General features: G+C 45.4%; 1 protein-coding gene across 1 annotated transcript in view; it reads right to left on the reverse strand.

Moving 5' to 3' along the window:
• THSD4 (thrombospondin type 1 domain containing 4) overlaps window positions 1–12,266 on the reverse strand; it is a 543,647-nt gene that overhangs the window by 17,219 nt on the left and 514,162 nt on the right. Inside the window, exons 11-13 of the mRNA XM_042941521.1 lie at window positions 7,911–8,040; window positions 6,638–6,842; window positions 5,861–6,034 (exon numbers count right to left, since the gene is read on the reverse strand). Coding sequence (XP_042797455.1) covers window positions 5,861–6,034; window positions 6,638–6,842; window positions 7,911–8,040 — 509 coding nt within the window. The remainder of the gene's footprint in view (window positions 1–5,860; window positions 6,035–6,637; window positions 6,843–7,910; window positions 8,041–12,266) is intronic.

Raw genomic sequence — 12,266 nt, forward strand, 5'->3', positions numbered from 1 at the left:
AGCTCAGATGCCAGTGAAAACTCCCTGGATTGCCTGATTCAATACTCTCTTTCCAGCCTCAGGATTCTCAAGGCACTCTGCATTTTACCGTCTTCCTCTACCGTTACTTATGTCCTACTTTGCTTTATTCTTTCCTTTATAGAAGTAGGCTCAGTGAAGGAAAGGACTATGGAATCATCTTTAGTTCCTTCTCAGGTCAGCACCTAACTTATGGGCAAATCCATGAATATCAGTTGAAGAAATGAATACAGACTTGGGTCCTTCCTTGCTCATTTCTCTTCTGTAACCAGCATGTTCCAACCAGGAAAGTGGCCCTTCAGAGCTCAACCAAAGCCTGTTCTAACGGTTTCTGCTGGGTCTTCCCTTAAAAACAGAAGGGAAATTTGTTTCACTAATGTTACTGTTTTAAAAAATAAGCAAAAGCGATGTGATTTAGAAAAAATTTGAGGAAAGAAAAAAATACAACCCTGTTTCCTTATCAAAATTTTCATTTTCTTTTTTTGTACATTGCTGTCTAGTCTTGCAAAATCACAGCCCAGGATGAATAATCAAACATTTATATGACCACTGCTGGGCTGGGCCTGACTCCTCAGGGAGGAAACTCTTTGTAGCTTGAAGGGGATTAGAATATGCCACCCCAAAATATGCTGCTTTGACCTATTTTTAATTGAAGGTGATTGAGAAACATCAGATCCAGGAAGGGCTCTCTGCCTTCCCCCTTCCTGCCTAAAAGCAGTGCATAAGTTTCCTGTGAGAAATTTCTGCCTAGTACCAGGAAGAAAACATTTTTTTTTTGAGGGAGGGTACAGAGACAGAGGGAGAGAAAAAGTCTTAGCCAGTCTCTATGCCCAATGTGGGGCCCAATGAGGGGTTTGATCTCATGATCCTGAGCTGAAACCAAAAGTCAACACCCAATCGACTGAGCCACCCAGGTGACCTAAAGAGAACATTTTTATAATTGCCATTGGGGAGCTAATGCCAAGAGGAATGTAGACAAACTTTACTAAAATAACTCTAATCCTCCATTAGTTTCCCCCATTTATAGACAAACTTAACTAAAATAACTCTTATCTTCCATTAGTTTCCCCCATATATTTCTCAGCCACTTTCCTACAATTTACTGTCCTGGAAGCCCCAACGCCTTTCCTTGGTCTAGTCACTTCTTCAAAATTTACCACTCTTTGTTAAAATGGTATATAAGCCCTCAGTTCTAGCTGCTTCTTTGGGATTTTCACTTCTTTCTTATTAGGCTCCCTGTGCCATGTAAAAAAAAATTAACATTAAATAAAATGTGTTGGCTTTTCTCTTGTTAATCTGGCTTTTGTTAGTTTAATTTGTAGGCCTCCATTGCAGAACTCAAGAGGGTAGAGGAAAAGAGCCTTTCCTACAGGCTCACAAATGCTTTGCATGACTTATACTCTATCTGCACTGTTATTGGGAATTTGAGCTAATGAGTCAGTCCTTTTTACAAAAAAGAAAATCTTTTCTTAGAGTAATTGGAATATTCTAGGCTAAGGGGTTTTTTTTGTTTGTTTGTTTCAGCTGTATATTATCTGGTCTCTTTCTTAGCCTCAAACACTCAAGATAGTTAAATCCTCCTGAAGAATACAAGGTGAATTGAATCTAAGTTATCTTCCTGTTTCAAACCCTAAGAATATTTCTCTCCATGTAGTTTCCATTTGACCTACTAACTTAATTTCTGCTTTCCAAACCAAGTCATATACACGCATCTGGGAAAATGTCCTCAGACCCCCATGTGCTTAATTTAAAAGAATGTCACGGGTCGAGCCAAGTACCCAATGAGAGAACATTACAGGGATGAGCCGTATAGAGGAGCTTGACTTTAGCATACAACCGCAGCGAAAAGCACAACACATTTCGACTTGAAAGTAGGTACCCACCCCAAACCTGGCTCAGGAAGTCTCTCAGCAGGAATCAGGGGGAATCATGGATCCCTACCAGGAAGCACAGACTACCCTTCAACTTGAGGCACCGAAACACACCCACTCACTGTCCCTGAAGGATGTGCCTAAAAGGGCCAGATCCTCTTGGTAGTCAGAAAAGGACCTGACTCCTAACTGAACCTCTGGGCCGATAAAACACTGAGAGGCATCATGAAATGCCTAAGCAGCCCTGTGGTGAGGACTGTCCTCTCTCTCCAGCTACAGCCGAAATGCTAAACTTGGCCCAACTGGGGCTTGAGGGACTAAGAGGCCGTAATGACTATTCCTGAACTTCAGGTTCCTGTATCATCTTCTGTAACAAAAAGCTCAATGTTTTGTTTCTTCTCTTGGAAAATGTCCTTAAGATATGAGGGTGGTGGACTTAAAAAAATTAAAAAAAATTTTTTAAACGTTTATTTATTATTGAGAGACAGAGAGAGAGCGTGAGCAGGGGAGGGGCAGAGAGAGAGAGCGAGACACAGAATCCAAAGCAGGCTCCAGGCTCTGAGCTGTCAGCACAGAGCCCAATGTGGGGCTTGAACCCATGAACCGTGAGGTCATGACCTGAGCTGAAGTCGGAGGCTCAACCGACTGAGCCACCCAGGCGCCTCCCCCCAATTTTTTTTCTGTTGTGACTAAATATTGCACGTGTGTTTAAACTTGTCACTAAAGTTTACTTTTTGAATTAAAAAGTCAATGATGCCGATGTCTCATAAGGTCCACCCTCAATTAAAAGGAGCTGCAAGGATATTTTTAAGGTGAGTCAGTGAGTCAGAAAAACTATATATCCCTGGAAGTTTAAGAGAAGATTCAGATGTGAGTTTACAACCTCAATTCAATCAGGTAGAGATTAATTAACTTTATTTGCAATCGGGCAATAGGATGTGTTCTGGATCCTTTAAGTGTTTGTAAACTTCACTCACACTTTCTCTAATCTCTCCCACTTGAGCTAATTAAATGGAAGCTGGATCTCATTCATGCCTGGCATTAAGTGCTCAACATATGTGTCTTCCAGTTGCAAAAAAAATTGCCTGGTTGAGACTACAGCTTAACAGGGTTGATTGTGAGACCAAGCCACTACTCACATGTGAAAGACTGCCACCAGCTGGTCATTCCTGGGGTCTGACCCTTTTTGTGAGGCTAAGTCGTGACTCAAAAGCCCACTCAAGGTCCCAGTCTCATCTAGGTCATGGTTTCGAATATGTTATCCCTTAATGCTCATTCAGCAACGTTACCAATGAGGAAACTGAGGGTCAGAGAGCGGCTTGCTCAAGGTATAATGAGAAATAAGCCCTTGGGGGAAGTGATGCCACAGCCAGTGCACTTTCCCTAAAGCCAACTGCACCCCCTTCCCACTCATCCACAAACATTCAGGAATAATGACACATTCTAGGGGTAGATAAACCAAATTTCTTACAACACAGCGCTAAACTCACATGGCTTAAAACGTCTTTCCAAAGAAGAACAAAAAAGTTCTCTTAACAGAAGAATGAAGTGGTCACCCCTTCCTCCATTTAGAATTTTAAGGCACGAGTTAGATCCATCAAGTACTTATGTTAAAATGGAAAGTAAATTTACATTAGAGGGAAATTTACAAGTCTTTTTTGGAAGGGAAATAAAGAATAGGGGTCGATTCAGTTATAGTAGACAGACAATAGCTGAGTCTAATTAAAAGTCATGCTTTAAAGGTTTCTAATGCCATCAACATGTTTATAATTAATACATACGTGAAAAAAGAAGGCTACCAAATTATACATATGTAGTATTACGATTTGTATCTTTCAAATATGAATGAGTACAAAAGAGATATGTATAAAGGGCGCCTGGGTGGCTCAGTTGGTTAAGCTTCTGACTCTTGATTTCAGTTCAGGTCACGATCTCACGACTGTGAGACTGAGCCCTGTGTCGGGCTCCATGCTGAGCGTGGAACCTGCTTAAGATTCTCTCTCTCTCTCTTTCTCTCTCAAAAAAGAAAATTCTCTCTCTTTTCCCCTCTCCCCTGCTTGCATCTTCTTTCTCTCTCTCTCTCTCTGAAAAAAAAAAAGCTATGTATGTAAAGTATGTTATGAATAGGAAAAAGCTTGACAGTAGCTTTTTTTTAAGCTTACAAATCTTAAATTATTATCTGCTAGTGAAGAGATTATTGGTATACTTTTCTGATTTTTTTCATATTTTTTTATAATAGTATATGTTACTGTATGACCAGAAAAAGTGAATATTATTTTTTGTCCATAACTACATTAGCTCTTTAATTGGAAATACATATTATTTTTTTAAAGTTTATTTATTTTTGAGAGAGAGAGAGCCCCCATGTGTGAGCGGGGGAGGGGCAGAGAGAGAGAGGGAGAGAGAGAATCCCAAGCAGGCTCCACACTGTCCGTGAAGAGCCCAACATGGGGCTCGATCCCACAAACCTTGAGATCATGGCTTGAGGTGAAATCAAGAGTCAGATGCTCCACTGACTGAGCCACCCAGATGCCCTGGAAATCCGTATAATTTAAGTGAAAAACTCTGTGAGAGAAAATGTTTGCAAATGCACATTAAAAAAGCAGAAAATGGCATTTTTACTATTTTATTAAGTGGAGGTAAGTTATTAAGTGTGTAGTCATATAAGAACTTTGATTAAGGGGCGCCTGGGTGGTGCTCTCTCTTTCTCTCTCTCAAAACAAATAAGTGAACACTAAAAAAGAATGATGATTAAATATTTTAGATTAAATATTTGAAATGCATTAGAAACTCAGTTGTCTTGCATTGCCTATCTTTGCATATAGCCTATTATTAACTACATTGTTTTCTGTAAATAATTTTCTTTGCATTCTAGAATAATGACTGATCAAGACGAAGCATTTGTTGAGAAAATAATTTCAGCTATTTTAGCCTTTACACAAGCATTCTGAAACTTTCGTTTGCTCTAGGGAATGTGAACCTTCAGAAAAATTTCTAAGTTTCTAGTCTGTTTGGACATATAAGTCATTGGAAATTCATAGAAGAACTTATTACCTTGAGCACTGCATATTCTTCATGAGGTTACATACAATGGATTAAGGATTAAAAGGGTTTAAGTGCTCCAGACTTCAAGCTATTTTGTTCCTTTGTTTCATAACTTAAATTGGTATCATAAATTCTGTTTGTATCATAAACTTTTGTATTATAGGACACCGATATTTTAGCTGAAGGTTTTATGTATATTTGACAAAAATTATTTTCATCTAATGTTATTAAAAATTTTTTTTCAAGTTTATTTATTTATTTTGAGAGAGACAGAGACAACGTGAGTAGGGGAGGGGCAGAGAGAGAGGAAGAGAGAGAGAGAGAGAGACAGAAACCCAAGCAGGCTCCTAGCTGTCAGTGCACAGCCGGATGTGGGGCTTGAACTCATGAAACTGAGATCATGACCTGAGCTGAAACTGAGTCAGATGCTTAACTGACTGAGCCACCCAGGTGCCCCCATCCAACGTTATTTTAAAGTCTTCCCTACAGAAAAATGAAAGCCCAGCGTCATTCTTTTTATTCATCTGCTTGTGCACTAAGTTTGCCCAGTTTACTCTGAACACAAATGAGTTCTGGGATGGCTAGAAATCCAATACTAAACTCACTAATATTCATTGGGGTGCAAAGGAGAACTAATATCCTTTCACACCCACTGCTCCCTCTTGGAGCCCCTCGGTCTTCCTATAAGGATGGAAAGCCCGCGAGAGGTCGTCTCTGGGCCTTTTCCCCAAAGTCAGAAATTACCCTCGTAATTTTTAGTAATCCTAGTAATTTCTAGTAAGTCTAGTAACTTGTAGTAAGTCTCGTGGTTTCTAGTAAGTCTGGTAATTTCTCGCGGGCGATTTGTCTTGGTGGTGTTGGGGCGCCCGGTAACACGTGGACCCTGGGCCCGGCTCCAGAACCCAGTGTGCGGCCGCCATGCTCACCCTTTCGCCCCACTCGGTGAGGAACCAGCTCTTCGCGCAGGGCCCCATGTCGCAATTCTCAATGTCGTTGGGCCGCAGCTTCATGTTGCACTCCTCATCATCAACCACGTCCCCGATGTTGCTCACACACTTCACGTCTCGAGTCCTCTGTCCCACCCCGCAGGGCACTGAGCACTAAAACACAGCAAGATCACGTCAGTGGAATGGGTGGTGTTACCTCTGGGGGCCTCTCTAGCTGTGGTGCCCCCATCCTGGTCACCTGCCACCTGAGCAGGGGACCCACTGTGTGGTTGAGTTCCTCTTTCCCCCTCCCCCGCCACGCAGTGCTGTCCGAGGGGAGGGGGATCCCAGCCCTGAACACTTCACAAGTTTTTTTCTCTAAGACCTTCTCGGATGTCCTGCCTACTCTGCTGCTCTGGGCCTCAGTTCTGTCATCTGTAAAACGGGGGTGCAAGACGGGAAGGACCTGGCTTCTCAGGACACGCGAGAGTGATGAGACGTGTATGCACGTGACTCGCGTGGGTTCACCCTTCAGGTTGGCCGTGGGTGGCTGGAACACTCTCCCAAGCCATCGGTCTATTCTGTGGGTTGCACAAAAGTCCTTCCGGAAGCACTCGGAGGGGTTCCCTCCAGGAGACCTCAGGGCTGTCCTGATAGGTCTGGGGTGGGGGCGGGGCGGTGGGGTGGGGGTGGGGAGGCAGTGAGCGCTGCGGGGCGGGGGCGGGGGAGGGGGGGGTGGGGGAGCTCTGGAGCGGCGCCCCGCCCCGCCCCGCGTACCGAGGTCCAGTCTGTCCGGATCTGCCACTCGCTGCAGATCTTGAGCTGGCAGGTGCTGGTGGTCTCGGGCTTCTCCAGGTGCTGGCAGCGGTAGGGCTGCACCGTCAGGCTGCGGTTGGCATACACCTGGCGGCACAGAACCTGGCGATGCTGCATGCCCAGGCCGCAGGTCTTGCTGCACTCGGACCACTCTCCGATGTCCCAGCTAGCTCCGGAATGACAGAGAGCGACAGGGACGGGTCAGCGTCGGTCCGCAGGAAGACAGCCAGACCCCGCCCGAGCCAGCCTGCACGGCCTGCACGGAACCGTCAGAATCCTTCCGGGTGAGGCTCGTCCTAGAGCATTCTTAATGGTCGGCCTGAGGGCCATCGGACTCCGTAAAGGAAAGTAACCCACTTTGGAACTTAGAAATCTTATTCCAGTATTCCTTTTTTTTTTTTTTTTTCTAGTTACTTGTCAGTTTCACAATCCTCTGCTTTGTCATTCGGTTAAATAAGACATGGGGCGGGGCGCCTGGGTGGCTCAGTCGGTTAAGCAGCCGACTTTGGCTCAGGTCATGATCTCATGGTTCCTGAGTTCCAGCCCTGAGTCGGGTTCTGTGCTGACAGCTCAGAGCCTGGAGCCTGTTTCAGATTCTGTGTCTCCCTCTCTCTCTCTGACCCTCCCCCATTCATGCTCTGTCTCTCTCTGTCTCAAAAGTAAATAAACGTTAAAAAAATTTAAAATAAATAAATAAATAAATAAATAAATAAATAAATAAATAAGACATGGGTGCATGCTCATTACCTATGAGAATGTATCTGTTACTTTGAAGATTACGTTTGGACCCTTCTTAGGGCCCTTCCCCCATCCTTCTGCAAGTGTCCTATTTATCATTCAATAGCCAGCCCCGACCTCTCCTGAGACTCTTTACCCGACTCCTCCTGGCTGGTGTCTTTGTGACTCGCCTTATTCTGTGTACACAGCTCACCTACCTCACTGACCACGCTGGACTGTAATTCTCTGCTTCCCTGTCTCCTTTCCTCGCCAGGCTAAAACGTAATTGCTCCTAATCACCAAAGGCTGGCTGGTCAGGGCTGCAAGTTAACTGCGTGCATCCCAAGACAGGTGCGCGTGTTGAACAGACTGCACCTTATGCACAGACCAAGTCTCATGTTCCTACATCAGATGTACACAGATTTAAAAACCGGATTGTATCTGCGACTGAGGTCCTATGCACGAGCAAGCAGAAGTGACCCGACAAAAGGCCACCTGCACCGAGAGGCCATCTTACAAGGCTGGGCAAGGGAAGATGTTGCAGGGTTCCTCCTCGGGGGTCGGCTTCATGCTGGAGTCACAGTAGCTCTCGGGAACCTCTTCGTGGGTGTTTCTGTGTACACAGCGAAAAATCGGGAACTGCGATCCTGCAAACACAAGAAGAACTTCTGAGGGACCGTCCCGCACACTTGAATGGTGGACTCTGGTGAAGATGCACAGAGATACCCAGGTACCGATGAAGAGAGGCCACAGAAACGGAACAATCCATACGCACACACATGGGCCGCCAGGCACTGTGGGTGCAAAGAAGGGTAGGAATAGTCACTGCCCTCGGAGAGCTTACGATCTCTTTGCGGACACAGCTGCTAGAGGCAGGCAAAAATAGTTTTCGTAACAGTTCAAGATAGCACTAGGCAGGAGAGAGATTGTGAGCACTAGCAATAACCGTTTGCAGGTTTTCTGGAGACATCACAGAGAAAGGGTCCCAGAAGCCCCAGCTGGATCCTAGAGAACGGTTGGGTTTGGGCAGCTGTGTGCACATGTGTCTTGGAGGGAGGGGGCCGTCCAGGCAGCTGAACGTGTGCCTGTATGATGAAGAGGCAGGCTGAAGCAGAGAAGTAGGAAGATTTAAGACAGGCTAGAGGAGCAGCTGGCTTCCCCTTTGGAAAGCATCTCACACATTCCCCGAATAAAGTACTGATCCAATGGTATTTTTAGGTATTTGAGTGGATGTCTGCTTCCCATGAGACAGTGAGCTTCTCAGAGACAGAACTCATTCTTGTCCATCCCTGTAATCCCAGTACCTAGCAGAATAACAGCTGCTCAATAAAAATGCTGAATGGCTACTTATCAGAGATCTAATATTTGTTTTTATTACTTTGCTACAAAAAATCATACTAACTTCCTCGGGGTTTTTGTTGTTGTTGTTTTGTTTTGTTTTAAACACTTTTTTAAAAAAGTTTTTATTTATTTTGAGAGAGAGAGAGAGAGAGAAGGGGAGAGGCAGAGAGAGAGAATTCCAAGTGGGATCTGCACTGTCACTGAGGAGCCAGACTCAGGGCTCAGAGTCACAAACCGTGAGATCATGACCCGAGCTGCAACTAAGAGCCAGACGCTCAACCGACTGAGCCACCCAGACGCCCCTGTTGTTTTGTGTCAAATACACAGCTGAGTTTCACTGGCTTCATGTGGATAAATCTGTCTTGGAGAGAAAGTCAGCATTTGTTAAGTGAGATCTGTCGCTTTCAAAAAAAGCCCTTTCAATTCTGCCTTCCTCTCTCTGCTGCTCCCTGGTGGCAGCTCTGGAGTATTACTAGTGAAGGTGTACAAAGAGAAATGTCATCAGGCCAAACAACGGTCTGAAAAATAAGATGCTTCTTCACAAATAATTGCCTGTCCCCGCAGCCAACCCCCAGTCGAGGCCACTACACAATTCCTGCTGGGCAGAACACTATCACTTATTCTACAGCTCTGTCTTAGCTCTGTTGCTAACTGGCCAGGCGTTCAGAGTTGCTGAACTTCCAACTTGCTACAATTTAATTGAAACTGGAGGGATAACTTTTAACATAAAGGTCACAGTGTTTCATCAGCCGTGAAAAGTGTGTCAATGCTTGTTTCAGCTGATCTTGTGTGATGACAGGAGCCAGAGGGAAGTTCTCGTAAGAAACTCGACAGTTTGTAAGACAGTTCTGAATCTGAAATGGTCATGTGTTTCAAAACCACTCTGCTAGTAAAAATTTCTAATGCGGCTATTCCTTGAGACCATTATTTAAAGTCATGTCTCAATTGAGTATAATTGTTAGCTGAGTAAAAAAGCAGTACTGACTTTTCCCTTAAATTAATTTAATTAATAGGAAGCAAACAATTTTTGTGGAATTGAGTTTTGTCTAGTGACATACCTGCTTCCTTTAAGAAGAGATTTTTAATTAAATTCAACGAACATGAAGCACATCGTGCTCACTTCACAAAGATGAATAAGATTCCATTCATGCCTTGCAGGGTATCCATTTGGGACCCAGCTATTAAGGGATTAAGTAAAAATCTTATTATTTATCCCTTCGGACCATGTGGGTCTAACTTTTCTGCTAGCAAGTTTGTGAACTGGAAAGCAAAAGTAACTATTCCAACGACACGGCACGCAAATGAGGGGGCAATTTAATATCTTCAGCTAGAAGGATGCAGGTAACCATAGGAATGCTCTGTGCCTCGGAGAGATGGGTTCTGCTTAGGGCTGTTAGCACATGGCCACTGCCTGCCTCCCCCAACCCCTTACGGCCTTTACAGAGCGCTTGTCCACCATGCAGCTCCCGTGTTCAGTTGAGGACATGGGTTCAGAGGCTCTCTCTCTGATGGTGAGAAGGCACCAGAGCTCTAGTGACTCCAGTGACCACAATGGTTTCTTTCTTTGTTGATCTCTGCAGAGAGGGGGACTGTCACTCAAAATGGCACCTGGCCATCTCTTCACTGTACAGCGTGCCATTCAATTATGCCTCTAATTGCTGGCAAGCAAGAATGGGGTGGTGAGGTCAGGTGCTGGCTGGGCTTCAGGCAGCAGGGAAAATCTGGGATCGTTTTAGTTGGGTTTTGTGTTGTGTGTGTTGATCAAAACAGGACTCCGTTATCCTGGAGGAGGGGACGGTGCCGCAGGTAATCCAAAATGAGTAACTGAGGCAAGTCAGTGAATTCAGGGGACAGTATATAGAGGCTGGTGAGGCACTGTGGAGAGAGGGACAAAATACGGAGCAAGAAAAAAATTAAATCACCCTAGTCGTGGTACCCTAGGAATCAACGGGGCCAAGCCAAAATTTTGACCAGAGGTCTGGGCAAAATGCTGGATGGAGTACAAGCCATCTGGGATGCTCGGGGCGGGGCCCCTCTCTGTGATGGTGATATCGTGATGCTGAAAGCATTTCTCCAAAAGGGAGGTTTTCACACGAGACGTATGGAAACGTGTGGTCTGGTGAGCTCCACCAGGACTGGAGGAGGTCTGTGTACGGACAAGTGGTGAGGTTGCAGGGGGCGTGGATTTGTGTTGTGCGTAAAAGAGCTGGGCGGCACCAGTAGGCTCAGAAGGTCCTGGTCCCGGCACATCTGTCACTACTGCTGAGCAAAACACTGCCGCATCCACGCTGCCTCGTCTGTCCTACAGGTGTGGCCACTGCTGCCGGGAGCAAACCTTCCAGGGAGCCAAGGAGGGGCACCCCCGGCTGCTGCCATTTGTCACGAGGGAGAGCAAAGGGGCTGCGAGTACAAGTTGCGGGGGTGGGGGACAGTACATCTCTGCTCTTGTTTGATTTCCGAGGCACGTCTTCCGTGTCTCTTTGACTGGACAAGCCGTGCTGTTTATCAGGGTAAAGAAGAGAATGCACACGTCATCCCGGGCATCCGAGGGGCAGATGACGTGTGTATATGTGTGTGTGGGTCCACAATGCAAAAGAGAAAGACTCTATTAAGGACGTTAAACAAGATAATATGGAAATCTAGAGAAAAAGATTCTTCGGTTTCGAATACATAAATCCACGCTCTTTCAGCTACGGATAAAACACAAGTAAGGCAACACTAGCCTTGCGTATCTAAGATATAATGACGATGTAAAAGCCACTCTTACACGCTTTCTAAAAGCTGTCTACACCCCATTTGAGATGTGGTGACAATATATTCGTTAATTCAAGAATCACCTGAGGGGTGCCCCCGTGCGTGCTTGGTACGATCCCAGGTGCAGGCAACGCAAAGTGTGTGTACACGCGGGGGGACCGCTAGGCCACACGGAGCTGGGACAAAAATGTGTCCCGAATTGCCGGGAGGTCCCATGGAATAAGTGGGACCTTGCAGAATTGGGAAGGGCTTCCCAGAGGAGATGTATCTGTGCCAAATCAGCAAGTGTAAACAGTTTGCTGGCTCCATACCAGAGAATAATAAGGGAGGCAGATTTTTTATCTCAGTGCGGATCACACAGACTGGGGTTGGCTGGGGGGAAGATAACCAGAATCTTTGGAGATGGGGTCCCTCCATCATGCCTGGTACAGAGCAGATAAGAGACCCGTTGAATGACCACCAGGGTAAGTGGCATCTATTCAGTGAACACAGGACTGTGTGAGCAGCATGAAGGGGCAGCTGGCAAATGGCACAGCTATGTCCTTATCCTATTAAGTCCCCAAGGCAAAACCGAAAGGTCTCTGGACAAGGCTACATCGCACCCTCCTGGAAAGGCTGGGCCAGGCGATCTTTACGGACGTGAAAGGGAAGAGAATCTCCCATACATGCCATCCTTGAAATAAAACCACATGACAACAAGTTTTATTTTTATAACTTTCCCTCGTTTTTACCTAGCACAAATGTAAGCAGTTCCTCTAGTGGGCACCACACCACTAAC

This window comes from Panthera leo, chromosome B3 (genome assembly GCF_018350215.1).
Source record: "Panthera leo isolate Ple1 chromosome B3, P.leo_Ple1_pat1.1, whole genome shotgun sequence".
NCBI classification, from domain to species: Eukaryota; Metazoa; Chordata; class Mammalia; order Carnivora; family Felidae; genus Panthera; species Panthera leo.